Raw genomic sequence first — 27,057 nt, forward strand, 5'->3', positions numbered from 1 at the left:
CTCCCAGCCATAATTTGTCTTCTTAAGCAGTTCCTACAAATTGAGAATGACCAACTATCCTAAGTTTTATAGGTTGGTAGGTAGTTTGCCAGGTGGTACATACCTTCTGCCACTCATGCAGGGATTTTGTCTGCTCCCATTGCAAGTTCTCAATACCATCCTGTTTTCAACTCTGAGTGGTCACGGGCTGCAGATTCTTGGGAGGTGGTGGGGATATTGTACTTCTACAAAGACAACTTGAGCAAATCCTTGTATTTTTTCTCTCTCTTTCTGGTGATCCCTTCATCATCTATTTTGGGAGTCTGGTATCAAGCATGGTCTGCCCAATAATTGGTCTGCCCAACAGAGCCAACTGGAAGCTGGTCAGCATAAATCCCTGTTGTTACTACTCCAGTTCCATGAAGGTGCGCTCTGGTGGTCCATGCCATTGGAAACCTCTTCCGAATCAGCCCTCTTCAAAAGTGGGTATTGCTCTTGCCTCAAGCCGTGAAAATCATTTTTTTTATGCCTGATGTGTTGCATTACTGAAAGAATTTTGCTTCAGCAGTTCTTCAGACCAGATGTTAAACTGAGACCCCATCAGCTCTGTTAGGTGGACAAATAGAGAAACATTTTTTTTAAATTGTTACGCAAGTCACAACATTTAATGCTTAAACCCCACTAACCCTTCCCACCATCAGAAAAAAAGATGCTAGTTTTTGGTAGCATTAATTCTTGATATTGACCATTAAATTTTGTTTAATGTTTCAGAAGGCGATGATGAAATCTCCTTTGATCCTGATGACGTGATCACAAACATTGAGATGATTGACGAGGGCTGGTGGCAGGGTCAATTCAATGGAAAGATTGGCCTTTTCCCAGCCAATTATGTGCGGTTGTTAAAGTAAATGTTAACTAGCTCAATAGAACTCAAAATGTTGACCAACTCTTTGCCTCCATGAATGCTGCTTGATCCATTGAGTTCCTCCAGCAATTTGTTTTTGCCCCAGAATTCAGCATTTGCAGTCTCTTGTTTCTCTGACAGTGGATTTGATTGCTTACTTTCCATGGGTCACCCAACATTTGGTGTCTGAAATGAAAACATTTCATGCCTATGGTGTACCTGCTAAGCATGCTTCCTTTCATCCCATCGAAACATGAATCCTTTGGTTGCCCTAACTGAAGCAGTTATCACATTAACAAGGCAACCATTGCAGTGGAAGTGGCCATTCCATCCAATGTTCTATGCCAGTATTGACTCATTAACCAGTATAGCTTCATCTAGTCCCATTTCCTCCATTTATTTTCATGTTTCTCCTTTGCAAACCTTAATATAGTTACTGGAGAGCAATGCCTTCACATTCTTCGATTTATTGTAGAACAATGAGCACCTATACGGCTCACTCACCACTCTCTAAATTTGAGGAAATTGAAATGTATGTAAGAAGACATATAGTGTCAATCATTATGTGGCCTCCCCCCTCCTGATTAGGGAATGGACAGGGGAAAGCTAGTCAATTGTCCACAGTAAACTGGAGGATATACCTAGTGACAAATTCCCATTGCCAAATGATCCTGTCTTGTTGCCATAGTCTCTGACCTACATGCCACCAACTGGTCATATTGCTCGGGTACTTCTCAGCTACTCTGTGACAATGAGCATCAGATCTGGGGAACATTTGTGAGAATAACTCTCCTTGTGGATAGATGCAAACCACACCTTGTGTTGTTGAATTATGCTGACTAAACTCTCTGGGATCCTTTGCACTTGCTGTCACTATCAACTTTTTTAGATAAATTTAGCTGTCAGGCTCATAGTCCATATTACTCTCATTAAATAAAAGTCCATCTTTTCCAGTTGTGTGTTTCTTTTCTCATACCAGACACATCTTAATGAATCCAAATGCCTCAATATCCTTTCGATTTAACCTGATCCAGGCATATTCTGCCATATCATAGATTCTACTCATCCAAATTTAGTTTTCATAAAATAGCAACAACATGTAGCTCCATTGGAACATTATCAACAATTTGATATTGAACCATGCACTCAGGCAAAAAGACAGCTGCATAATCCAGGAGGTGGACTTTAGGGATCTGAAACAGGAGTTACAATTACAGTCTTCTTCCATGGGCAATGCAGACTCCATCTTATAGCTTGTACCCACTTATATAATGTAGGAAAAATGATGTCCCATATTTTGGCAAAGGGAAAAAAATGGCAACACTGTTTTTAATGATGAGAAACTAGTTAATGGTTGAGTGTGGAGAGATCAGAAACGTTTTTGATACGGTTCTGCATGGTAAGCTGGCCTGGATGGTTAGATCATTTGGGATCCAGGGAGAGCCAACTAACTGGATACAGAATTCACTTCATGGAAGGAAGCAGAGGATGAAAATGTACAAGGCATGATTTCGCAGATACCAGTAAAGTAAGTGGTATTGTAGACAATGAAGTTATCAAAAATTATAACAGGCTTTTGATCATTTGGGCAAGAGGGCTGAGGAATGTGAAATGAAGTTTAATGCAGATCAGTGCAAGGTACTGCATTTTGGTAAAAGGCCACAGTGAATGGTAGGGCCCTGGTGAATGTAGAACAAAGGGATCAAGGAGTACAGGTACATAGTTCCCTGAAAGTGGTGTCACAGGTAGACAGAGTAGTAAATAAGGCATTTGGTACATTGGCCTTCATCAGTCAGGGTATTGAGAATAGAGGCTGATGCATTATGTTACAGTTAAACAAGATGCTGGAGAGGCCACATTTTAGTACAGTACCCTCTTTTTAACAGACCTCTTCTATAAACCTCTTCTATAATGGATTTAAGATATAGCAAAGGGATCTACTGATGGCTGCCTGCAACGCACCCGGCTACCACCACCTCCTCGGCCGTGCACACCTGCACCGACCTGCTGAGTTATTCCAGCACTTTGTCCTTTTGTGTATGAACCAGCAACTGCAGTTTGTTGCTATTACTTATACAATGATAATATCTTACTCAGTTATAGCAGATGATGGATGCCATTCCCTCCCCCCTGTCGTGTGTTATAACGAGGGTTTACTGTACTTTCTTTTGGTCACTCTGCTATAGGATGTCATTAAGCTAGAAAGAGTGCTGAGAAGATTTACAAAGATGTTGCTTAGAGGGAGAGGTTGGGCAGATTAAGACTTTTTTTGGAGCTTAGAAGGCCGAGGAGAGATCTTATTGATGTACATACAATGATGAGAGGAATAAATAGGGTGAATGCATACAGTCGTTTACCCAGGGTAGGGGTCAGCTGTGGCTCGTGTGATAATGTAATGTTGTCAAATAATATAACTTTAGCTCAACTGCACATCGAAGAGGTAAATTTGTACAGATGAATAATCAGCAAATATTGTTCAAGTTTGTCATATACACGAGTACAGTTAAATTCAAGTACAATGAAAAACTTGTTTATAGCGTCATCCATGGCACATAGACTCAATCACACACACACAAACTAATTATACATAAACTACATGTACAATTTCTATCAGAAATAAGACTGCAAAATAAACCAAGACATTAGTGCAAAAACAAAATTAGATAAAGAACGAATCCACAGTAGAACAGTACACACAGGAACTGGCCCATTGGCCCTCCACAGAAATGCAAAAGGTGGGCCACAGAGTTCTGTTTTTGAGGTAGGGTTAGGATTGTGTCGGTTGATTCAGGATTCAGATAGTTGCAGGAATGTAGTTGTTCCTAAAATTGGTAGTTCTAGACGTCAGCCGTTTGTACAATGACACACTCAGCAGAGGGCACGATGGTGGGAATCCTTGATGATAGATGCCACTTTCTTGAAGCAGTAACTCATGTAGATGCTTTTGATGGAAGGAAGGATGGACTGGGCTGAGCCCACCCATTATCTGCAGCCTTTGCGTTCCTGTACGTTGAATTACTACACCAGGCATAATGCCACGGTCAGTATAATTTCTGTAGCACATCTATAAAAGTTTGTAAGTATATTTGGAGACATTGCAGACTATCCTCTACGTAAAGGTGCTGGTGCACCTTCTTCATGATTGCATCTATGTGCTGGGCCCAAGATCAGTCATCCAAATTGTTAATTCCCAGGAATTTGAAGCTGCCAGCTATCTTGACCAGCGACCCATTAATGAAAACTGGTGCAGTCTCTGGACTTCTATCTGAATTATAGTGTGAGTGCCAGTGAATTTACAGAATCGCATTCGGGTAATTGCACTGAAAGAGGTGATTCTGCTTGTTGAGTCGACATGCAAGAACAGTCTAACTGGTCCCGTTTGCCTGCCCTGTACTCTGAGCCCTGCCAATTCTTTCCTTTCAGATACTTATTTAACTCCCTGAAAATCTTTCTCCATTATCAGCTCAGGGAATGTATTCCAGGTCTGCTAACGAGGTTTCTCTATCTATGCTATGACCCCTTCATGATTTAAATACCAGTTTAATCAGCTTGACCGCATGAAAGAGAACAACCTAAACGTCATTCTATCCAGAAAACAAAATCTCTTTATTCTTGAAAATGTAGTTAATTTACCTGTACCATCTTTAAAGGTTTATATCTCTCCCAAATGTAGTGCTTAGAATTGGACACGATATTTTAAATGTGATTGAATTAATGTTATAAAGATTTTCCATGATGTCCTCTGTATGTATTTTAGCCACCTTCTCAAACTGGCTTGTCATTCGGTGCACGCGACAATAATAAACCAATATTCCATGAACCATGTACATATGTACCCAGATCTGTTTTTATAACTTCTTTTAGACTCGTATCTGTTTTACATTTTCTCTTCACATTCTTCCTCCCAAAATGTACCAATTGATATTTTCAATATTAATATTCAACTACCACCTTTTCACCAGTGTGTTCATTTATTTTATTACTATGTTTCTCCTATCCGAGGGTTGCCACGTTTTCATGGTGGAGAAGCTTGCGTGTGTCTAAGATCCTGAGAGCTAAACAATCTGGATCTGTGTTCCTGGCAGGGTTAGCCATGTCAGACAGATCAGGATGGAGTTTCCTGACAAAGCCTGCCCCAAGTGGAAGACCTCAATGGTGAAACAGGCGGAGAATGGTGGCTGGCCCATAGGTGGAGCACCATAATGCCTGAGAAGTCAGAAGAAGGCTACAGCAGGCAGAGATGCCCAGCGCTCGTGGCGGCTATGCTGTTAGCCCCAAGTCGGTCAAGGACCATGTAGTGCCTGTTTGTGCATTAGTCTCCCCGTGTTCAAAGATGTCATGCACAGGTGTCCATGTGGAGGGACACTTCAATATGGTCTGTGGCCCCAGGATCAGCCACCTTCAGATCCACGGAAAGGATCCAGGTGGAGGACATTTATACTTGACCGAGTGATTGCGGATTCTGCCTGTATTCCTCATTCTTCACTGGCATCCAAGTTTTGTATCATCTACAAATTTGGAATTGATATCCTGTGCACCCAAGTCAAAGTCATTCATATATATTATGGAAAATAGTAGTCCTCATCCCAACCCCTGGAAATCTAAAATTTAAGTAAACCTAATCACAAATGTAGCCTTTCTTATTTTAAATCTCTCATAATCTAGCAATTGTACTTCATCTTTTTGTAGAGGCTGCATGTACTGTTACTGGCCAATCAAGTAACCATATGGAGAATGGAAAAAAAACATGGTTTAGAAAAAAGCAGCCCTTTCCCTTATAATCTTGTGTTATAACTTAATTTGTGAAGTTGTTAATGACTGCATAATGAAACTGTACCCGATCTCTTCTTATGCTGAAAGGTAGTCAGACCATAATGGACTTCTCTCCAAGACATCAAATCAGATAATACTGGAACCATCAGCAGGTCAGGCAACATATGTGGAAAAACGTTAATCCCCAGCCTATGAATAATTGTAAATGGAAATATATCACACATCTATTTATTATCATTTAACCCATGCTCCAAAATCTTTGAAACACATGACTTTCTCCACAAGGAAGGACAGGAGCGGCTATACTGGAATATCATCCACTAAACTTCAAACCAAATACATTTCTCTCATGAAGTACATATGTTAATCACTTCATTGGCTCAAGATTCTGGAACTCCCCACCCAACAGAATCATGCATAGAGTAGCATTTCAAAAAGGCCCAACCATATGTCAAGGGATGGGCAATGAATGATCCATGCCAGTGACAAACATTTTGCCTGGTTGTCAGAGGAAACATTCCATTGAAAAGCAAAATTTACAAAAATGTATATGTTGTTTTAGACATTAGTTAGCTGAGATTATCCATCAATAAAGGATATTTGGTTAGTTAGTTTGGTTGGTTCTTTGTTACTTGACCTACTGATTAGTGATATAGATGTCACAGTGTTCTCTTAACTCTGTATGGAATCTTGCCATCCAGTTCGGCTTTAATTCATTCGTTCGGATTTAGGTAATGCCGGTAAGTCCAGCATATTTTGCCCACCCCACTTTCTTCCACAATTTACATCCAACAATGATGAAGGGCTCGTGATATATTTTCAAGTCAGAGAGTTAAGCTGCAAGGCAAGGAATTCATATATACTTGAAGCCTTATCCTTCCTGGCAAGAGAGGCTGTGGGCTTGGGAGGGCCATTGAAGTTGGATGGGTCCATTTTTGGAGTGCATTTCGTAGATGGTAAATACTGTAGCCACTGTGCATGGTTAGAACATAGAACAGAACAACAAAGGAACAGGTCCTTTGGTCTACAATGTCCTTGCCAAATATGAGGCCAACTTAAACTAATCTCTGCCTGCATGTGATCCATATCCCTCCATACCCTGCATATCCATGTGCATATCGAAAAGCCACTTAAATGCCACTATCATATCTGCTTCCAACACCAACCTTACAGCGTGTTCCAGGCACACATCACTTTCTGTGTAAAAAAAACTAGCCCTGCACATCTCCTTTAAACTTTGTCTCTCTCAGCTTAAACTTGTGTTTTCTAGTGACATTTCCATCATGGGGAAAAAGGTCCTGACTGTCTACCCTATCTATACCTCATATACTTCTATTAGGTTTCCCCTCAACCTCCGACGTTCCAGAGAAAACAATCAAAGCTTGTCCAATGACTAGTTATAGTTAATACCTTCTAATCCAGGCAGCATTCTGGTAAACCTCTTCTGCACCCTCTCTGAAGCTTTCACAAATGTGATACAAATAAATGTATCTTTTGCTCCTTATATGTGTTACCTTTGCATCAGTTGAGAACCATTGCCTGGGAAGGACCCTCGCTTTGGCAAACCATCGCCTTGCGAAGGAACCATGCGTTTGCACTCCTAGATCCCTCTGCTCTACAACAGTCCCCAGAGCCCTACCATTCACTGTGTAGGTTTCTACATTTAAATTCAAGCCTGGAGATTTGGCAACATGGTCATAGTCATAGAGTCATAGTCATAGAGTGAAAACGGTGTGGAAACATGACCTTCGTCCCAACTTGCCAACACTGGCCAACATGTCCCAGCTACACGTCCCACCTGCCCGCACTTGGCTCATATCCTTCCAAATATGTCATATCCATGTATCTATCTGTTTCTTAAACATTGCGATGATCCTTGCCTCAACTACCTCCTCTGACAGCTTGTTCCATACCCCCACCACCATTTGTGTGAAAAAGTTACCCTTCAGATCCCTATTAAATATTTTACCTCTATAAGATCACCCCTCATCCTCCTGCACTCCAAGCCTACTCAACCTCTTCCTATAGCTTATACCCTCTAGTCCTGGCAACATCCTCGTAAATCTTCTCTGTACCCTTTCCAGCTTGAAAATGTCTTTCCCATAATATGGTGCCCAGATCTGAACATAATACAGGTACTCTAAATGGGGCCTCACCGACATCTTATACAACTGCAACATAACCTCCCAACTTCTATAATCAATATTCTGACAGACGAAAGCCAATGTACCAAAAGCATTTTGACCACCCTATCTACCTGCAATTCCACCTTCAATGAACCATGCACGCGCACTCCTAGATCCCTCTCTCTACAACAGTCCTCAGAGCCCCACCATTCACTGTGTAGGTCCTGCCCATGTGAAGACTTCCCAAAATTCCTGGTCTAGGGTAACATTTCAATGCTACACTATTTTGGACAACATATTAAACAGTTGTCCTAAATTTCCTGCTAGGTAAATGTAAAATAATACAGCTCTAATTGGAATAGTAAGCAAAAAGTAAGTAACTACAAATTCTTGAAATTTCAAAGCTAGAAAATACTATAAATATTGATAAGGTTGGGTAGTGAAAAATGAAGTCTTACCCAATCATATTTAACTCAAGTAAAATGATATAACCAAATGGAATTTGTCATTGAATTTCTAGAGCATGACTTAAAGCCGCAACTTGGACATTAATTTACTGTGTGCCATGTGCAACAAAGTACACATCATATATTTATTTGTTGTAAGGCCCTTTGGGGTGTTGTACATCGTTACAGAAACAGGGTTGTCAACTCTAATTGAACATTTACCTGGACATTTTGCCTCGTCCCTCCACAGAAGCAAACAGGTTTTTCCTTTATTTGTAACATTTTTTAATCTAATAAATGAAATTGTTCAGGGGAAAGTGTTTTTTTTAAAAAAGCTCATTAACTTGATCTTAACCGCCTGTGTATCTTGCCGCGATGACTGGGAGATTAATCTTCATTTCCTGGAGGCTATGCAACCCTGTGTAGAGATGCAAGTTGGTTCTGCTTTAATAAAATCAATTCCTGAGAGAACACACTGAAATATATATTAAAAACCGACCACAAGTGTAACAACAGCCACCACATACTGGGCAGGAATTTACATTTGAAATCACCAGCAGGAGGGGGAGGGACCAGGACAGGCGCTGCCCGGACAGCCCCGCCGGGCCTGCGGGGTGCTGCCATCACAGAATTGTAATCGTTTGTTCCTAATATTTGCTTAATTTTTACTATGTGTTTCAGTCGCTCCGTTAAAATATTAATACTGGCACAGTGTCCAGGCGGCGCTCGGACAGCCCCTGATGGAGCCCTTCCTGGCGTCTGTTGCATAGCTGCAGGAAAGCTGCAGGAGAGAGAGAAGGAGGGAGGGAGGGAGAAGGAGAGGCAGAGTGTGGAAGGATAGAGGAGGGCGAGAAGGAGAGACAGAGTGTAGAAGGACAGAGGAGGGCGAGAAGGAGAGACAGAGTGTGGAAGGAGGGAAGGATAGAGGAGGGCGAGAAGGAGAGACAGAGTGTAGAAGGAGGGAAGGATAGAGGAGGGCGAGGATAGAGGGAGGAGGAGAAGGAAGGCAAAAGGAGAGCGAGAGAGATAGGGCTGAGAAAGTGAAGGGCCGGGGGGTTGAGTGAGATGGAGGGTGGAATACAATGAGTGACAGAGGATAGAGAGAGTGGGTGAGGGATAGAGAGAACAAGGGACAGAGGAAAAAAGGATAGAGTGAAGGACGAGGGCAGAGAAGGATTGAGTGAGGTGGAGGGGGAAATGGGGAGAGCAATAGAGTGAAGGACAGAAGGGGAGGGAGAAGGAGTTCTCAAGGTAATATAAACAGGGAGGAAGAGATAGGGGAGGGGATAGGAAGAGTGAAGGCAGAAATAGGAAAAATAGAAAGATTGAGAGAGAAAAAGAAGAGTAATAAATATATGAGAGGGAGTGAGGGGGATGGAAAGCTATTAGGTTTAATGGAAGGGTGAGAAATAGATCTACACCAAAGAAGAAGCAAGGTCAGAAATAAAGATAAAAGGAATAAAGTGAGGGAAATAGATACTGTGAGGGCTCATAAAACAGAAGGGTGATAGAACTGCTGTAGAGGAAAGGGCAGAAGGAGAGGAGAAAGGGTAGATAGAAACAAAGGAAATTACAGGGTTCAGGCAAGAGACAGATATATAAGGGAAAGAGACCGAATCTAGTCACGTTTACCTGGTGAGTTTTGTTTTAGTGTATAGTATCACAGGTGCTAAGAAAGATTGGAAGCTTTGGTGAGATAGGGAAATAAACATAACTATAACAATTGAGAAAGACTGAGAGAGTGTTGTGAATAAATATTGAGAGATCTACATATTGGAGCCTGCTTGACAAATGGACTAACAGCAGGTTTAGGGGCAGATATATCTAGAAGAAACATAGTAATAGACTGAAACATTTCAAAAACACTAATATACAAGGAAAACATACCCATGAGATAAAGAACAGGATCAGAAAAATATTTAAAGCAGAGTAAAGAGGCAGATGCAACTGAAGGTCTGGGATGATGGGTTACATAGAGTAGCAATAGGGATAGGGTCTACTGTGGCTGCGTCAATGAAGATATTGATAGGAGTCGCCACACAGCCTCAGACAAAAAGAGTAAAGGACAAACGAAGGGAGATTCAAGAAGAGAAAACAAATACAGACACTGAGGGAAACAATAATTCATTTAGAAATCCTTTGAAATCAGCAGTGAGAAAGTGAATGGGCTGGATCCGGAACAAAATAAAAATCTGCTAAAGAGACAGACACAAAGGAACTGAGTCAAAACAGAGGGACAGAAACGGTCAAGAATTGGGTAAGATTTGCAAAGTCGGATACTGTAAATTCAGATTTTGAGATCAGCAATAAAGCGTACTATCAGTTTTTAGAATATACTCTTCATAAATTTGCATTAGGCTCAGAATGAAGGCAGACTAGATTTGTGAATTCACAAAAACAGCAGTGGCATGAAAATACTGGATGAAGACTGCAAGAGTGGAAGATTTGACAATGGTTGAATGCAAATATATGTAGGATCTCTTGAGACTGTGCAGGAGTACTGAAGTATGTAATGTCTGCAGGGGCTCAGAGAACCATCAGTGGAAGAATCAACAGGCAAAGGTTAAGACAAAAGCTCAAGCCTGTGTGGTTATTAGAAAAAAACATGGCTGCGGAGAACAGTGCTCTACCTGAACTGAACCAGGACAAGTACGATGGGGATGAACACATCAAAATCATCTGTTTGGGAGACAGTGCCGTGGGTAAATCCAAGTAAGTAAAAATGTGCTGGGCACTGGGGTTGGGTGAAATGCATCAAGGACCTGTGGCTCATCACTGTAAAATACTATATTTCTATCCCCTCTGAAAAGGGCAGCTATTTGCTGGGATGGATATCGTATTAGGTTCTAGCCTCCCTCCTTGTCAAATATCTGGGCCCACAAAGGAAGGGAACCTCACTTGGGCAGTACATCAAGTCAAGTCAAGCCTAAGCTACTCTCAGCAGATGTGCACACTTGGCCTTCCTAGTCAAAGACACAGATAAAAGAACAGCCAAGCACCTGTTCACTTTTAAATTTAAAAGCGCAACATCAGTTTGATGCCTTCAATCTTGAAACCAATTTCCATCTCAGTTCAAACTGAATGTAATGCAGGAGGCTGAAGAAACCCGGTAGAATATATGTTGAATCTTAACATTCCTGAGAGTGGACAAAGTTTGGTTCCCAGATGAAGAATTTTCCATCTGAGTGAATTTTGACACTAGGGCAGTTTTCCTGTCTTCATATTGTGCCTAGCGTTGTCAACTTTCAGCTCTAGAAATTATCAATATGCATCTTCGGATTTGGACCAGCAATGTCCTTCAGTGGGGGGGGGGGGATTGATCAATCGGTAAATTGAGTGAAATGGGGAATGGAAACTCAGTTCTTTGAGACCAACACTAATTTTTTTATTTGCTGTGTATTCGCAGGTTGATGGAAAGATTCCTGATAGATGGATAGTATCCTTTGTAAGGTCTGTATGTGATAACATTCTATTGGCCAAGGATGGGAAGGAAATCCTGTTTCCCTAAGCTCATCAGCTCTGATTTAGTTCCTGTTTTGTATCATTTTGTATCACCACATAGAACAGCACAGCACCGGAACAAGCCCTTCAGCCCACAATGTCTGTCCCCACATCTGTCCCAATGAAGGTGGAATCCCCTCCGATTAGTACCTTACTTCTTCAAGGGTTCCAACCCGAAACGTCACCCACCAATGTTTATTTATTTATTTGTTTGTTTGTTTGGTTATTTGTTCCGAACAAGTAAAGACATAAATAGGAATAAATAACAACAACAAAATCGAAATAGTCAAACAATTGGACATTCCAGGCAATATTTGCAAAGCAATGAAAAGCATAAAGCAAAATTTAAATGTCCAACACTTTTTTACAAGCTCGAAAAGGAGTGAGAAGAAGAATAACTTATTTAATCTCACCCCTTCTCCTTAACCCTTCTTCCATATTTAATAATTAATTAATAATAATAATAATATCCCAGACAATTTTTAGAGATGTTCTCCAGTTACTTCAGCATTGTGTGTCTGTCCGTGGTAAACCAGCATTCACAGTTCCTTGTTCCTACATTTTGCCTGTAGGGAGGCTCTAGGTTGGGTGGGAAGAGACGTGAACCATGGAGCTGTGGAGGGAGCGGTCTCTGTGGAAGGCAGAAAGGGATGGGGATGTGACAGGTGGTGGAATCACATTGAAGATGACAAAAAATCAAAGAATGATATGTTGGATGCAGAGGTTTGTGGGGTGAAAGGTGAGGAACACTATCCTTGATCCATCTGGGGGGACGGTTGAGTGCAAGCAGGACTGCGGGACACAGAGGTGACGTGGGTGAGGAATCCATCTATGACAGCTCTGTTCCCTTTCTTGACCTCTATGTCTCCATCACACAGGGCAGACTATCGACTGATGTCTACTCTCAGCTTACACACTTTGCTTTTTCTTCCAAAAACATGAAGTTAACTAAAGATTATTTTTAAACTTAAAACAATTGATAGCGCATTATCATCTAGCGGTACTACTAAATAGGATGGGTGTAACATTTAATTACCAGGGTTTTATTCTTTCAGTTTTTTATGCCTTAAACCTGTATTCCAGTCGTCCTCAACAGCTGTCCACTTATGCATTGACGCTGTACAAGTACACCACTAAAGTCAATGACAAGACTGTTCTAGTGGGTAAGTGTTAACATTCTTCATTTGCTCTTAATCGTTTGCAACAAACCAAAAACAAAGTAAAGGGTGAATTCCAATAGTCTAGCAAAAGCCTCTGCACTAAAGCAGCCTTGGATTTAGATGACTTATCAATGTAGAACAGGACATCACAGGGACAGGCCCACAGTCTCTGTGATGGACATGCTGCCCAGTTAACCTGAACTCTGTCTGCATGTGTTCCATATTCTTTCATTCCCTTCCTATTATGTGCCTATCTAAAAGATTTGTACATACCACTAATGTTTTTGATTCCATTACTACCCCTGGCAGCCCATTCTCGGCACCTACCTCTCTCTATGTGTAATAAAAATGCTCTGCACATCGTTAAATTTTCTCCTTCGGTCTTTAAAATGATGTCCTCTGGTCTTTGACATTTCCACCCTGGGAGAACAGCTCTGATTCTCTACCCTATCTATAAAAATAACAATTTTGTATACTTCTCTCAGATCACCCTCAGCCTCTGACATTCCGAATACGTCCAACTTCTCATAGCTAATACCTTTTAATCCAGATAGTATCTTGCTAAACCTCTTCTGCACCCTCTCCAAAGCCTCCGCATCCTTCCTGTAATTGAGTGACCAGAACTACACACAATACTTCAATTGCAACCTAAGCAAAGTTTTATTAACTTGCAACATGATTCTTGAATTTTATATTCAATGCCCCAAACGATGAAGGACCCTGACAGTCTTTTCAGGTGAGGCAGAGGTTCACTTGCACCTCCTCCTACCTCATCTACTGTATCCGCTGTTCCAGGTGTCAACTTCTGTACATCGGCGAGACCAAGCGCAGGCTCGGCGATCGTTTCGCTGAACACCTCCGCTCAGTTTGCATTAACCAACCTCATTTCGGCACTTTAACTCCCTCTCACATTCCCAATCAGACCTTTCTGTCCTGGGCCACCTCCATTGTCAGAGTGAGGCCCAGTGCAAATTGGAGGAACAGCGCCTCATATTTTGCTTGTGTAGCTTACACCCCAGCGGTATGAACATTGACTTCTCTAACTTCAAATAGCCCTTGCTTTCCCTCTCTCTCCATCCCCTCCCCTTCCCAGTTCTCTCACCAGTCTTACTGTCTCTGACTACATTCTATCTCTGTCCTGCCCATTCCCCTGACATCAGTCTGAAGAAGGGTCTCGACCTGAAATGTCACCCATTCCTTCTCTCCCGAGATGCTGCTTGTCCCACTGAGTTACTCCAACATCTTGCGTCTACCTTCGATTTAAACCAGCATCTGCAGTTCTTTCCTACACATTATATCCTGTTCCATCCTTGGACAGCTTTCTTCACTATCCACATCTGCACCAATTGATGTGCCATCTGCAAACTTACTCGTTCTCAAATGACCATGTTTTTCAACCACAGGATAATCATTGTCTGTCTGTCAATGCAGGAGTGAAATTACAAAGTACTCCATTCAAATCTTCATCACCCTCCTTCAAAGGCTGTAGATGCTGTGGCTGAATTAAAATGTACCAGTGTGAGATTGAGATGCTTGTTTGGTATTAGAAAATGTATCCAAGTTGATCAAGCATAACAAGATCTAACAAAATGGCAGAATAGAAATTCTATTGCACCTTTCATGTCTTCTGAACAGGGGCGGGAATCGCTATCAAAACATGGGGGGGCACAATTTCTTGGTGGCCGCGAGCGCGCACATACACGCGAGACTTCGGAGGCTTCAGCCGTGGGCCCTGTGGACGGCAACATCGGGAGCTGACCTGGTTGGTGGCAGACTCTGATCTCCAGCAACAGCAGCTTCGTCCGCCCCAAATCGTGGGGCTTGAATCGGCCCGTTCACGGGGCCTTTCATCGCCCGGCCGCGGCTTAAAACCGGCCACGGGATCTTCCATCGCCCGACAGTGGCTTCAACATCGGGAGCCTCGATCGCGTCGACGCAGCAATTTAACCGCGGGGCGATGGAAGAACCCACGGCCGATTTTAAGCCGGGCCGGGCGACGAAAGGCTCCACGAACGGGCCGATTCAAGCTCCACTCTATGATCTTTGCTCCACCAGGACGTCTCCCTCCTCCAATCACCGCGCTCTATCCTCAGTCCCACCCCCTTACTTCTGCCTCTGACTGCCAACTGCCTCCTCCAATCATTGCGCTATCATCATATCCCGCCCCCATTGCCTCCTGAGTGACGTCTCTTTCGTCCAATCGGCGCCCTCGATCATCAGTCTACCCCCACTGTCTCGCGGAAAGTGGAGATTTCTAATCTTTTTTTTTTCACCAAATTTAAAAATCCGGATTACAAAACATGGGGGGGGATTGTCCCCCATCTCTCAAAACATGGAGGGGACGTGTGTGTGTGTGTGTGTGTGTCCCCTGGATTTCTGCCCATGCTTCTGAATAAACTAATGTGCATCACAGCCAAATGTGCATTTTTGCTTTCTGGTCAATTTAGTCAGGTAGGAAATGTGATTATTTTGCATCTAACAAGAATCTAGACCAGCAGTGATATAAACGAAAAGGTAATCACTTTTAGTGATGTAATTTGAGAAATAAATATTGGCGGGATACCAGGGAAAATCAACAGTAGCAACTAGTTGCATTATTACAAAATGGAATATCTCAAGGCACCAAATAGTATTATTTATACAAAAATTAAATCTGAGCCAGGTAAATGAGTAAAAGCTTGATCAAAGAGAGAGGGAACTTGAAAATGTTCTGCACTGCTTCAATTAGTATTGTGAGTTTTTCTACATTAATCACAGAGAACAGTTGTGTCCTTGGTTCAAGTGCTCTGAGAAGATGGCATTTCTGTATGGCATATGATGTAGTCACTGAAATGACAGCATAGGTTCTCAAATCTCTGGAGTCTGGCTTGAACACAACCCCTTTGGCTTAATTGAATTAACTGAATTCCCCCATTGAGCTACACCAGACAGGTTTGAAGGGATACATGCCCTTTTTCTACCCTGTTGAAGGAGCTTGAAGAAATGTGTCAATAGCTTCAAATAGTTCTTTTGGCAAGCAACGAGTTTGAGACACTCGTGGGAGAAGATTTACGGTGGAAAAAAAAGATAGATAAGCTTTGGGGGGGGGGGGTGAAATAAATCTTGTTTACTTTAACTCTTATTATTCAAAATGTTAAAATACACTTTGAAAGTGCAAGAATTGAAACTATGGTTATTTTTTTTCACAGATTTCTGGGACACAGCAGGACAGGAGCGTTTTCAGAGTATGCATCCATCCTATTATCATAAGGCACATGCCTGTATCATGGTGGGTCATTACAGATTTTACTTGAATGCAAAAGCTTATTTCAGTAACTGTTATTTTCGCAATGCAGATAAATCCATCAAACCCACAAACATCAAATAAGTTCTGTTTGCCTGATTGAAGCGTAAACATCTACCCCGGAACTGTTGATCACCACGCACTACACTGTACTAATACTCTAAACATGTTTGATTGGCGAGAATGAAGAAAGCTTTATGTTGTGGCTGCAAGATCCCAGAGAAGAAAACTAATTTATTTTATAATTTTAGGTGTTTGATGTGCAGAGGAAGATAACTTACAAAAATCTGAGTAACTGGTACACTGAACTGAGGGAGTCTCGGCCTGAGATCCCCTGTGTGATCGTCGCAAACAAAATAGACGGTGAGTTCAAATGTTATATATTAGTCACAGTGAAACTTGAGCCGCAGATCCTTTTGACCTTTGATTTCCAGCTGAAATTTCCAGTAAAGGAGATCATATACCGAATGCTGATGAGAAAGTCCATTCGGTGCATCTATCTTTTGGGAGAGATCTCACAGTTAATCTCATCACTGTAACCCACTGTTGCTTAAATAATTCCAGATATTTATCGCTACTTCCTTAAATTGAAGGCAAATTTTACTTTCCAGAGGAATTTCCAGAATCAATCCTAAATTTACTTTTTCCAGTCCTCATTTGCACTTTGGTTTGTTTAATTTGATGAAGTCTCCTGGGGCAGCACACTGGCTGCCTTACAATGCCAGAGACAGTGGTTCAATCCTGATTACGGGTGCTGTTTGTATGGAGTTTATACAGTCTCGCTGTGACCACATGGGTTTTCCCGGGTTCTCTGGTTTCCTCCCACATCCAAAAGATGTGCAGGTTTTTAGGTTAATTGGCTTTTGTAAATTATCCCTAGTGTAAAGGATAAACTAGTGTACTATAGAAACATAGAAACATAGAAATTAGGTGCAGGAGTAGGCCATTCGGCCCTTCGAGCCTGCACCGCCATTTAATATGATCATGGCTGATCATCCAACTCAGTATCCCGTACCTGCCTTTTCTCCATACCCTCTGATCCCCTTGGCCATAAGGGCCACATCTAACTCCCTCTTAAATATAGCCTAACTCCCTCTTAAATATAGCATGCTATGGGTGATAGTTGGTCGGTACGGACTCAGTGGGACAAAGAGCTTGTTTCTGCGTTGTATCTCAAAATTACTCTAGTTTTATTTTCCCCATTGCTCAGTGGTGCACCGGGCGTAGGAAAACATGGGCTAATGACTGATGAATTAAGGCACAGAAGGAGTACAAGAATGATGGATTTCAGCGGCTGGGCGGAGTGCAAATGATTTTGAGTCAGATTTAAGATATTGTGTCCGTTTGAGAATCTGTGTCAGATTCCTCAGTCGGAGTGGAGGATTTGTAGAGCTTCTCGTTGGCGCATTGATCACCAGCACGCATCTGAATGAAACGCACACTGTTTCCTATCTTCCAGCTGATCTGAAAATCACACAGAAAAGCTTCAACTTTGCCAAGAAGCATGGGTTGCCTTTTTATTTTGTGTCAGCGGCGGATGGGACCAATGTGGTAAAGGTAGGTGCAATGCTATGGAAAAATGCATTGAAGGAATCCTGGATTCCTAATATGAATAAAGAAGAAAGGACATGAGAACTCAGAGGTAGAATCGGTATAGAGTTATTGGTGGTATTCCAAGCCAATGACTTTTCATTAATAACTCGACAAATAAAACATGAATTTTTCAGATAAGGCGAATTTGGACTCCACGGAAAAAATCTCTACCGGAATATGTAAACATTTTGCCATTAGCACATCGTATTTTCAAGAAGATGTGATTATACACAAACAAATAAACACACGAACAAATACATCCACATACAAGATCAGACTTTTAATAGGTACTAGACCTATTAACAAGTGGGACCTGTTGGGTGCCATCCCCTCACCGCGTGGTTGTGGGAGGGGGGAGGGGGGGGGTGCCTACGGCGTTACACACACTCCATTCGCTCCATTTCCCCATCCCTGCCCTATCCCTCACACATAGCCCCCAACTTGCAGGCGCATCTAGAGATGGAGGGGGGGGGGGGTAGAGAGAGTGGGGCAGAGACAGAGAGAGTGGGGCAGAGACAGAGGGAGAGAGAGAGAGGGGGCAGAGACAGAGAGAGGGTGAGGAGAGGGGGGGGAGAGGAGGGGGTGCGAGAGAGAGAGGGAGAGGAGAGGGGGGAGAGGAGGGGGGGGAGAGGGGGGGGAGAGAGGGGAGGAGGGGGGGGAGAGAGGAGGAGAGGGGAGAGAGGAGGAGCGGGAGGGGGGGGGAGAGGAGGAGGGGAGAGAGGAGGAGCGGGGTGGGCAGCGATTGGGGCGGGCAGTGAGTGGGGCGGGCAGGGAACGGTACTTGGAGAAGAAAGGATATTATTCTGGTGTTCTGACCAATATTTATCCTGAATCAATGTCACTTTTCCAAATGAAAGTAATCTGGTCATTCTCTCTTGTCTGCGAGATTGTGATGTGTGCAAAATGGCTGTCACATTTTCTGCAGTGTTTGCATTTCAGAGGTCCTTGTGAAATGCACTATAAATATGCAAATTATCTTTCTTATTCTTTCTGTAGCTTTTTCGTGACACAATAAAATTGGCAATGTCGTACAAACAGAACTCGAGCGATTTCATGGATGAAGTTATGCGGGAGCTAGAGGTAAGCCTTCATTTACTAAACAATGTACTGGATGCAGTAGATCTGAAATTGTCAGTGTACTTATTATGGTTCATTCAGCCTTGAAAATTAATCCGTGGCATTACGGCCTTTTGCCAGGTTCCCTGGTTTCCCATTTTCCTTTTTGTAGGCTAAGATCCAGTGTGGGTGTTCCTTTCAGCAGCATCACCTTCTTTTATCATCCCTCCCGATTGTAATGAGCATCCTCCTATATCTCACCATCACCTTACCAAGCTCCTATTTCAACAACTCTTACCCTGTATCGTAGAACATAGAGCAGTACACCACAGGAACAGCCCATTCAGCCCACAATCTCTGGTATTGCACGTCACCCCATGACTGCCATCTACTGACCATCTTGCAGTACTCTTGCTGTACACACTGCAGCAACCATCTTCTTACATTCTCCACTCTCCCATATCACCAGCCTTGCTGCACCCTAATTCATTAATCCTTCTTTGTGTAACGGTGAACGACAATTACAGCTGCTCTTCTGACTGTTCCAGATCACTGTCTTCTAGCTTTATTTAATGTTTGATGGAGGAAAATATCAATTCACTAATCTAATTCACTGGAAGAATACATCTAATTGTGAGCTTGTTGAGGCATGGGATAGATGTCGGAGCTTGAGATTTAACTACTCTGTGTTTACCGTTCCATTCCATCACTTGCAACAGTTGTGATGAGATATTGTATGCTGCATATATTGTTAATTGGAGTAATTTCACAGAGTTAGGATGCCCAACCAATAAATTGGAGCTGAATTTTCCACGCTCCCTCTGCTGATGATTGCTTTCCAATAAATCCCCTGGTCTCCTTTTTCACATAGTCCCTCCTTCCTCCCAACGTCAATCCCTTGCTACCCTAGCTGTATATCTTGCTCAACCATCCCATGGCTGACAGCCTCTCTATGACCTTTTCTTGAGTGTGTGTGTGCCTAGGCTCATGTATGTATGTGTATGCGTGTTTGCATTTATGTGTTCACACGTGTGTGCATGTAAGTGTGTACGTATTTCCCCTCTCATACCACCTTTGTTTCAGCTGTGTTGCAATCACTTGATGTACCTCACATATAATCTCTCATTAATTACAATCTGAGGTCACTCATTACTCCCATGACCAATCTGATTAATGATGTGCTCTTCTGAATATGTCTTAAGTTAAAAGCTTCGACCATGCATACTCTTGGGCCTTTTGGAGTGGCTTGGCTATTGTTTCTTTGTTGGTTTGATCCAATGGAGCGCTGTGGTAAGCATTATTACAAACCACAATTGATTTGGCAAGTTTCTGTTCTTTATTGTTGCCTTTCATGGCATAACAGTTGCCAAAAATTCTCAGTGATGCCCCTCTCTGAGTTAACCCATGTGGTTGCAATAGGTGAGATCCCATTCTATCCTCTTGCATTTAGACAGCATTTCCTTTGCATTGCCCCCCATGAAACACTTCATAAATGATTATCATCTGCAATCATTCATTTTTATGAGGATTGCCAGATGAGCTAACTGCCATCCAGTTGCGGGTACTGACAGATTACAATGTATATTGCATTGTTATACATTGCATAGAGTAGAATAAGCTTGACCTGGCTCCTGCTTTCCATCATCTGGCTTTCATGTACCCTGACTTTGATCCAGCACCAATGATTTGCAGTACTGGTACTAAATCAGCAGGTGGCAACGGTATGCTGTTGTGAGCTGACCAAGACCTGCGGCCAGCATTCCACTGCATTGGGAGCAAGAAACTAAATTATTGCTGAAGCCATATGTGGCTCTGTACCTTCTGCAAGCTTCTCCTCGAGGACATGGACAACTCTTTGATAGGGCATTGTCCACGGGATGGCATTTCAACCAAGATTGATCCAAGTGTACGTATATGTCAGCATTAATGTTTGTGACATTCATCCTTGTAAATGGGCAATGAGCTTTCAACACACTCTCCCAGAATCTCAATCTTTGAAGCAAGATCCCTGGCTGATTTTCTTCTTTCATTTGACCGGTCCAGGAACATCAAGGTGAATTAATTAAGTGACTTACCCTGGCTTCAACTGCTTCAGATGCTTAAAACCTGACAATAAAATTCAAAAGGCTGTGGATGCTGGAAATCTGAAATAAAAGCAATAACGCAAGAAACACTCAACACTGTAGCACCTCCCTCTCTATCCTTCCCACCTCTTAAGGCAGCTATTCTTCTGACTGCAACAGCATCGTGCAAGCTGTACTTCAAACTTAGCATCTCCATAATCTCCAAGGAATTTGTATCCAGTCTCCCAGGAACTGAAGAACTTGTTTCCTCTGTTCGAATCACCCTGGAACTCGTTCCCTCTGTTCCAGCCTCCCAGGAACTTGTTCCTTCTGCTTTAGTGGACCAGATTTATTTTCCTCTGTTTCAATCAACCAGGATTCCATTCCTTCTCTTCCTATTATCCTAGAATTTATTTCTCCTTTTCTAATGTCCCACAGTTCCATTCCTTTTCCTCCCTTCTCTAAGGATTCCAGTTCTTCTCCATGCTAGTAGTCCTGGATTTCTTTTTCTGTGGCCTCAATTTCATTCATTTTTGGCATTCTTCCCCTACTGGTCCAGTGGTCAATAAATAGCAACATTCTTACTGCCAACAAAAAGAGCTTCTGCTAATAGTCACCAGGCTCTGCTTTCCATGACATTTCTTCACATTGTTAATGGTTTAACTTCACTTCACACATTGGCTGCAGACAAGGGTTCCTTCTGCTAAATCTATCACACTGTAGTAATTAAGAGCTTCTATGATGGTACATCCCCAACCCATGACCTCTATCATTCAGATGTATTGAAACACCACCATCTCCACGTTTCCTTCCAGCCATGCACCATCCTGACTTGGAAATATATCTTCATTATATTTCCATTTCTCCATTGTCGTTGGTCAAAATGTTGCTCAGTGGAATGAGTTTGGCATGGATTCAAGGCCATGGTGAGGGAGCAGATTGATGAAATTAGCTTGGATTGAATTATGACTGTAGGAATCAAGTAGCACAATGGGATCGGTTGAGGTTTGAATCAAGGTTCTGGAGAAAGCTGGGTATGAGGATTGGTTTGCTGCTACTACATGGTTATGGTGAAATGCTGGAGCAGTGAGATCAGTATAGATTGATGAAGGACTATGAGGAGAACGTGCAGTGGTGGGCTGTGATTCTGTGACATGAGCAGCACTGAGGAGGAGGATGGATGTGTGTTTAGCGTGTGACCTATAACTGGGCTTATGCTGTCTTGTTCCTCTCTCCACCAGAATTTTGATCTTGAAGCAAACGAGGAGACCAGGGATGACGAGTCAAAAGAGGACCAATCTGAATCGCCATAATGGTATTTGTAAAAGGGAGAAGCCTCGGAGCAGAGCCTTGGACAAGCTCTGTTCTAATGTGCAGGATGAGACTTGGCTCTCCCTTTTCAACCTTAATGCACAACTACATAGACTGAATAATGAAGTTACTTCATAGCTTGTCTGAAATGCAAGGCATTGGATTGGATTTCTGATTTGAGGGAGACATCTATTTCCCTGCTCTTTGTAGCTGCTCAGTCTGTTCAGCAATTTGAAAAAGGAAGCTGATAAAGAAAGTTCTGAAATTGTCCCCACGCTCCAAAATGATGAAGTGGGTCCAAATGGAATGATTACAGTGTGTATTTCCGAAATTTATTTACAATGACATTTCTTTTCTCACACCAACAGATGAAGTTGAGCATCATTTAACGTCGCGTCACTATCTTTGTAGCCTGTTTGTGTATTATTTTAGTGACCTTGGCTGTGCACATGACAATTGATTTTATGCTGCTGTCTATTGTGGACCTCTCGGTGACTTTGTAATAGTTCATTGAACTGCTTTCATTCACACTGTATAGAAAATTGTGGCCATGTGCACCTGACATCAGTGAATCCAGTCCTGATTATCAGGAAGATAATATATGTCGATGAGGTATCGTGCAGTGCCCCAGGCATTAAATAGGGACATGAAACATGTGGTATATATTACTGGAGGTCCTGGCCACTTTTCACCGTTCAACTCTGCCAAGACTGAGATCAGGACTCTTGCAATTAGCCTCGGTGCCCTTGCACTGCAGAGGGTGAAAGAAACCAGGGTGTTTATTCACAGATTTCCTGACACTGGGCGTGCAGTTTGTCTGGAGAGTGCAGACTCAGTTTGGAATGCCTGCACCACATAGTGGAATAGTCAATGCATACTCTGCCTCGAGCTTCTATGGATCAGTATCAGAAATAAGGTGATGACTCAATCTTTACTCTGTTCCATCGGGATGGCTGGGAGGGTTCCAAAGAGCATGGTCCAAGTAGTTGGTATGTTTGCATTGTAGTTTGGAATTGGTATTGCTTATTGCTGCATTCTGTAAAGCAGCTTGATATAGCATTTATTATAAAGTGATTGCTCTCGCAAGTTTATTCCTTGTGCAAGAAAGCATTTACAGAGCAATGACTGAGTGTTGTTATAGTGAGCAGCTTGGCCTGTGAGTCTCTGCTAGTACTCAGCCTCGACAGCAATATCGCTTGCCAGAACATCAAATAAGAAATTTCACAAAGCTTCAGATTCATGTATCTTATCTGTGATGGTTGAATTGGCTAATAAATTTGCTGAAAATTAGGAATACTGCCGTTGGTAGAAATCTGAAAAAGAATACTGGAAACACTCATCAGACCGGGTGACATTTGTGGAAAGAGAAACAGAATAACTAGGAAAGAGAGTAAACAAGTTACTTTTAAATTGCAGAATGTTGGGTGTGATGGAAGAGACAAAGAGATTATCGCTGATAGGGTGAGACCACATTGTGATAAAATGCTGATTAAATTACCTGGTTGATAGATTTATGAGGATTACTGGGATAAAAATAACACAAACAAAGGAGCATAATAGCCATGAAATGCAAAGCAGAAGGAAATGCCCAGAAGGTTCAGGCCGTGATATTAAAGGGAGAAAACTCGAGCCAACATTAGAAATGGATGACTTACAGCAGAACTGGTGAGTACTGATCCAAACAGGAAAACCAAGAAATTGTTTAGTTTGTCAGTGAATCTGGAAAGCTGCAACATGCCCAGGCAGAAGATGAGGTGCATTCTTCGAGCCTCATCATAACAGTGCAAAAGGCCGCAGCAGACTGGTCAGATTGGGAATAAGGTAGAGGATGAAAGTGAGAGACAATTGGAAGCTAAGTTTGTCCCTGCAAACTTAGTACATGTTACTCTGAATGCTGAGGACCACATCAAGAGGAACAACTTGGGTAAGACTGGAGAGGGAGTCTATACACTTTACCTCTGAAAGAATGTTTACCTACAGCAGAAAGTGAAGCTAACAATATTGAAGAATTTTGCATCCGATGCATCACCTGATTATCAGATAGATTTTTGGACCAAAAACTCACCCACTGACTTCACTGCACAGGATCTTTGAACTGATTTTGCTCATACATTGAAACTTTGGGAGTAGAAAGCTCAGGCTTTCTTCAGTCTGGTTTTTACAGCTCTTTAGAGAAATGGCCTTGGGTTGTGTCCCAAGACCGTGTGATTGCTTCTTAGTTAGTCTTCAGAGAGCCCTGTATCTTAATCATCAGAAACCAACAAAATGTTTTGGTGGACAGTCTAAGATTATTTGTATCATTTGAGCTTTGGTATCATTGTGCAAATATTAATGATTATATAGATGTTAACAGAACATTTCTGTCCTTGTGTTTTTGTAGACCTTCCCCTTGAAAATGTGAGCTTTGCTCTTTTATCTTGTTTGGATTGGTTGCTTTGTAGGCCCTGATCCTGAGTTTGATCTTTGTGCTCAAGTGGAAATGTTTTTAATCTTTGTTGCCAGACAATTTCAGTTAATATGAGTAGTGAATCTGCTGAATCAGTAACTGTCTTGATTAAGGCAATTTTGCAGAGAAATAAATATGTTTACGGAAAACCTAAAGTTGGAATATTGTGCAAGTATTCTGCATTTACCTTTGCATCTACAAAGAAAACAATTAAGTAAGTGAAATATTGACTCTCGCTCATTCAAGAAATTTGAAGAACTCTGATGGCCCTAAACTGTTCTTCTCCTTGTTAAAATTGAGATGCATCAAAAAACACAAGATAGAATCCATGGTCTAATCCAGCATTTTATCACATTTCCTCCATAGACAGATAAGGGGCTGTCCCACTTGGGCGACCTAATCTGCGAGTTTAGAAGAGTGTCTTCGACCTTCAAACTCGCAGCATGGTCGACACGTAGTCCTAGGAGGTCCTATGAGGTCACTGGAATTCTCCTTCATGCCCGTGGGAAGTTCCCGAATACACGTGACCTCAGCTAGGTCGCGGAAAAATGTTCAGCCTGTTGAAATATTTCCGCAAGTCAAATTTGGTCGACATGGTTCTTTTGTAGTGCAGTGGAGAGGGGTCGCTAATTAGTTACAGGCAGTCGAGGGCAGCCGTAGGCAATCTCCTTCGCTGACCGGGCATTTTGATTGGCTCATTGGAGTTTTCAGGACCAAGGAAAACCTACCGGTAGATAAAATGCCCGCTAAACTTTATTATACTTCTTAAAAGTGTCTCCACTCCTTCTCCATGGCAACACAGGTGGACAGAGGAGTGAAGATGGCATTTGGTATGCTTGACTTCATAGGCATTGAGTATACAAATTGGGATGTCATGTTGCAGTTGCATAAAACATTGGTTAGACCACATTTTGTGTATTGTGTACAGTTCTGGTTGTCAAACCAGGTCATAGTAGTGGAGATTCCCATGGATGTTGTCTGGAATAGAGAGATGTTGATATAAAGTGAGACAGGGTTAGGCAGGGTTTATTCTCACTGTTATGTAAAGGACTGAGGGGTGACCTTATAGAGATTTACAAAGCTAAGAATTAGTGATATTGATAGGATAGATAGAATCTCTTTCTCATGGCAGGAGAGTCTAGAAATGGAAGTTTAAGCCAAGAGGGGTGACATTTAAAGGTCATGTTCACAATGAGGGTGATGGTTATCTAGAGTGAACTGTCAGTGGAGGAAGTAGAGGCAGATACAATTGTAACAAAGGCAATACGGCAAGCAGTTACATAAGAAATGGATAGAGGGAAATAGCCTAATGCAGGCAATTGGGATCGGCGTAAATATGTACTGCGGTCAGCATGGAAGGGGTGGGCTGAAAGGGTTTGTTTCTGTGGCATACAATTCTATGATTCTATGTGTGAGTGGGAAATGAGGAGCAGTGGAATCTTCCACTGATGTGTACACATTCAGTACTACCCTCAGTTAAACTAAGGACATTAAGTTGAACTTGGAAGCAGGCGCTCAGTTGACTTTATATCCTCTTTGAGAATTATAATGAAAGCCACAGAACTGCCCCTGGTTGTGGGAGGTGATCTGTCAGCCTGCATAATTTAATGCTTTACTGGTCGTGAAATAGCTGATTAGCTCAGAAAGGGAAGCAAAGGGTTAATTTCTCATCCATTTGATGCTGTTACATTCACCATTTTGCCTGGGCCATCGGCTGCTTTGTTGATTTCACCTCCTTCACTGTCATGTTCAGTTTGCAATTCATCATTGTGTTTTCTGTTATATGATGCTTTCGTTTAATGTCAGGTTAGGGATCTCAATATCTCATTTGTAGAAAAAATAAAATGTTAATGCCCTTCAAATTTCATCGCTCTAGGGTTGAATTCCCATTGCAACTTAGCAACAATCCAAATATCTGCAATATCCTCTTTCTCACACCCCCCACCCCCTAACTGCCAGGCTATTCCAAGCTCCCAGATATGTCTTAAATTAATATTTCACGTATGTAAATGCATTTCCTCTGATCTTTTCTCCCCATTTTATTTATTGTGGTGTTCTGTATTTCATTTTCCACCCTCGTGGGGTTAGCAGGATTTTTCTCAGGCAATGCTGGGTTACCAGCTCACTGCACTGGAACAGTACTGAACAGCAGGCAAATAAGAATTAGTCATAAGAGGATTTAAATAAAAACATTATCATTTCCATTAATCTAACAATTCCAATGCAAGAAAATTATGGAGAGAAATCAGTTTGCTCAGAACACTAGCACAACAATCTACAGCTCTGGTCTCTTAATTTAGGGGCTGTCCTACTGTGGAAACCTAATCTGTGAATTTAGAAGAGTTTGCCCTTGACGCAAACTCACAGCATGGCCGATACGTGGTCTTAGGAGGTCCTATGAGGTCACTGGAACTCT

At 42.1% G+C, this 27,057-nt stretch overlaps 2 protein-coding genes and 1 long non-coding RNA gene across 7 annotated transcripts in view; 2 read left to right on the forward strand and 1 right to left on the reverse strand.

The window, feature by feature from the left end:
* Positions 1–1,835, forward strand: part of hcls1 (hematopoietic cell-specific Lyn substrate 1) — a 44,856-nt gene extending 43,021 nt beyond the window's left edge. For all 3 annotated transcript variants that reach the window (XM_055653262.1, XM_055653263.1, XM_055653264.1), the window contains exon 16: positions 751–1,835. In XM_055653262.1, the coding sequence (XP_055509237.1) occupies positions 751–887 (137 nt within the window). In that variant the 3' untranslated portion in view covers positions 888–1,835. The remainder of the gene's footprint in view (positions 1–750) is intronic.
* On the reverse strand, positions 428–8,588 carry LOC129707861 (uncharacterized). The gene is made up of 3 exons (XR_008725246.1): positions 8,451–8,588; positions 5,721–5,845; positions 428–585 (listed from the first exon to the last, which is right to left on the reverse strand). It is a non-coding gene; the product is annotated as an uncharacterized LOC129707861 (long non-coding RNA).
* A 184-nt stretch (positions 8,589–8,772) lies between these two features.
* On the forward strand, positions 8,773–24,796 carry rabl2 (RAB, member of RAS oncogene family-like 2). 3 transcript variants are annotated; one of them, XM_055653266.1, is made up of 10 exons: positions 9,347–9,863; positions 10,378–10,485; positions 10,751–10,940; positions 11,635–11,664; positions 12,813–12,892; positions 16,078–16,157; positions 16,424–16,535; positions 17,632–17,729; positions 18,762–18,845; positions 22,126–24,796. In XM_055653266.1, the coding sequence occupies exons 3-10, from the start codon at positions 10,834–10,836 to the stop codon at positions 22,195–22,197; spliced, it is 663 nt and encodes a 220-aa protein (XP_055509241.1). In that variant the 5' UTR covers positions 9,347–9,863; positions 10,378–10,485; positions 10,751–10,833; the 3' UTR covers positions 22,198–24,796. The 3 variants fall into 3 exon arrangements, with proteins under 3 accessions (XP_055509242.1, XP_055509241.1, XP_055509240.1); XM_055653267.1 differs by lacking the exons at positions 9,347–9,863; positions 10,378–10,485 and adding an exon at positions 8,773–8,861; XM_055653265.1 differs by lacking the exon at positions 10,378–10,485.
* The last annotated feature ends 2,261 nt before the right edge of the window (positions 24,797–27,057 follow it).

Source organism: Leucoraja erinacea, chromosome 22 (genome assembly GCF_028641065.1).
Source record: "Leucoraja erinacea ecotype New England chromosome 22, Leri_hhj_1, whole genome shotgun sequence".
Classification (NCBI taxonomy): Eukaryota; Metazoa; Chordata; class Chondrichthyes; order Rajiformes; family Rajidae; genus Leucoraja; species Leucoraja erinaceus.

Bases quoted from the DNA above. Each gene is read 5' to 3' on its own strand.
- rabl2 (XM_055653267.1), top strand. From the start codon at position 10,834: ATGGCTGCGGAGAACAGTGCTCTACCTGAACTGAACCAGGACAAGTAC. The intron at 16,158-16,423 runs GTGGGTCATTAC...TTATAATTTTAG, and splicing joins AGGCACATGCCTGTATCATG to GTGTTTGATGTGCAGAGGAA. The intron at 17,730-18,761 runs GTAGGTGCAATG...TTCTTTCTGTAG, and splicing joins ATGGGACCAATGTGGTAAAG to CTTTTTCGTGACACAATAAA.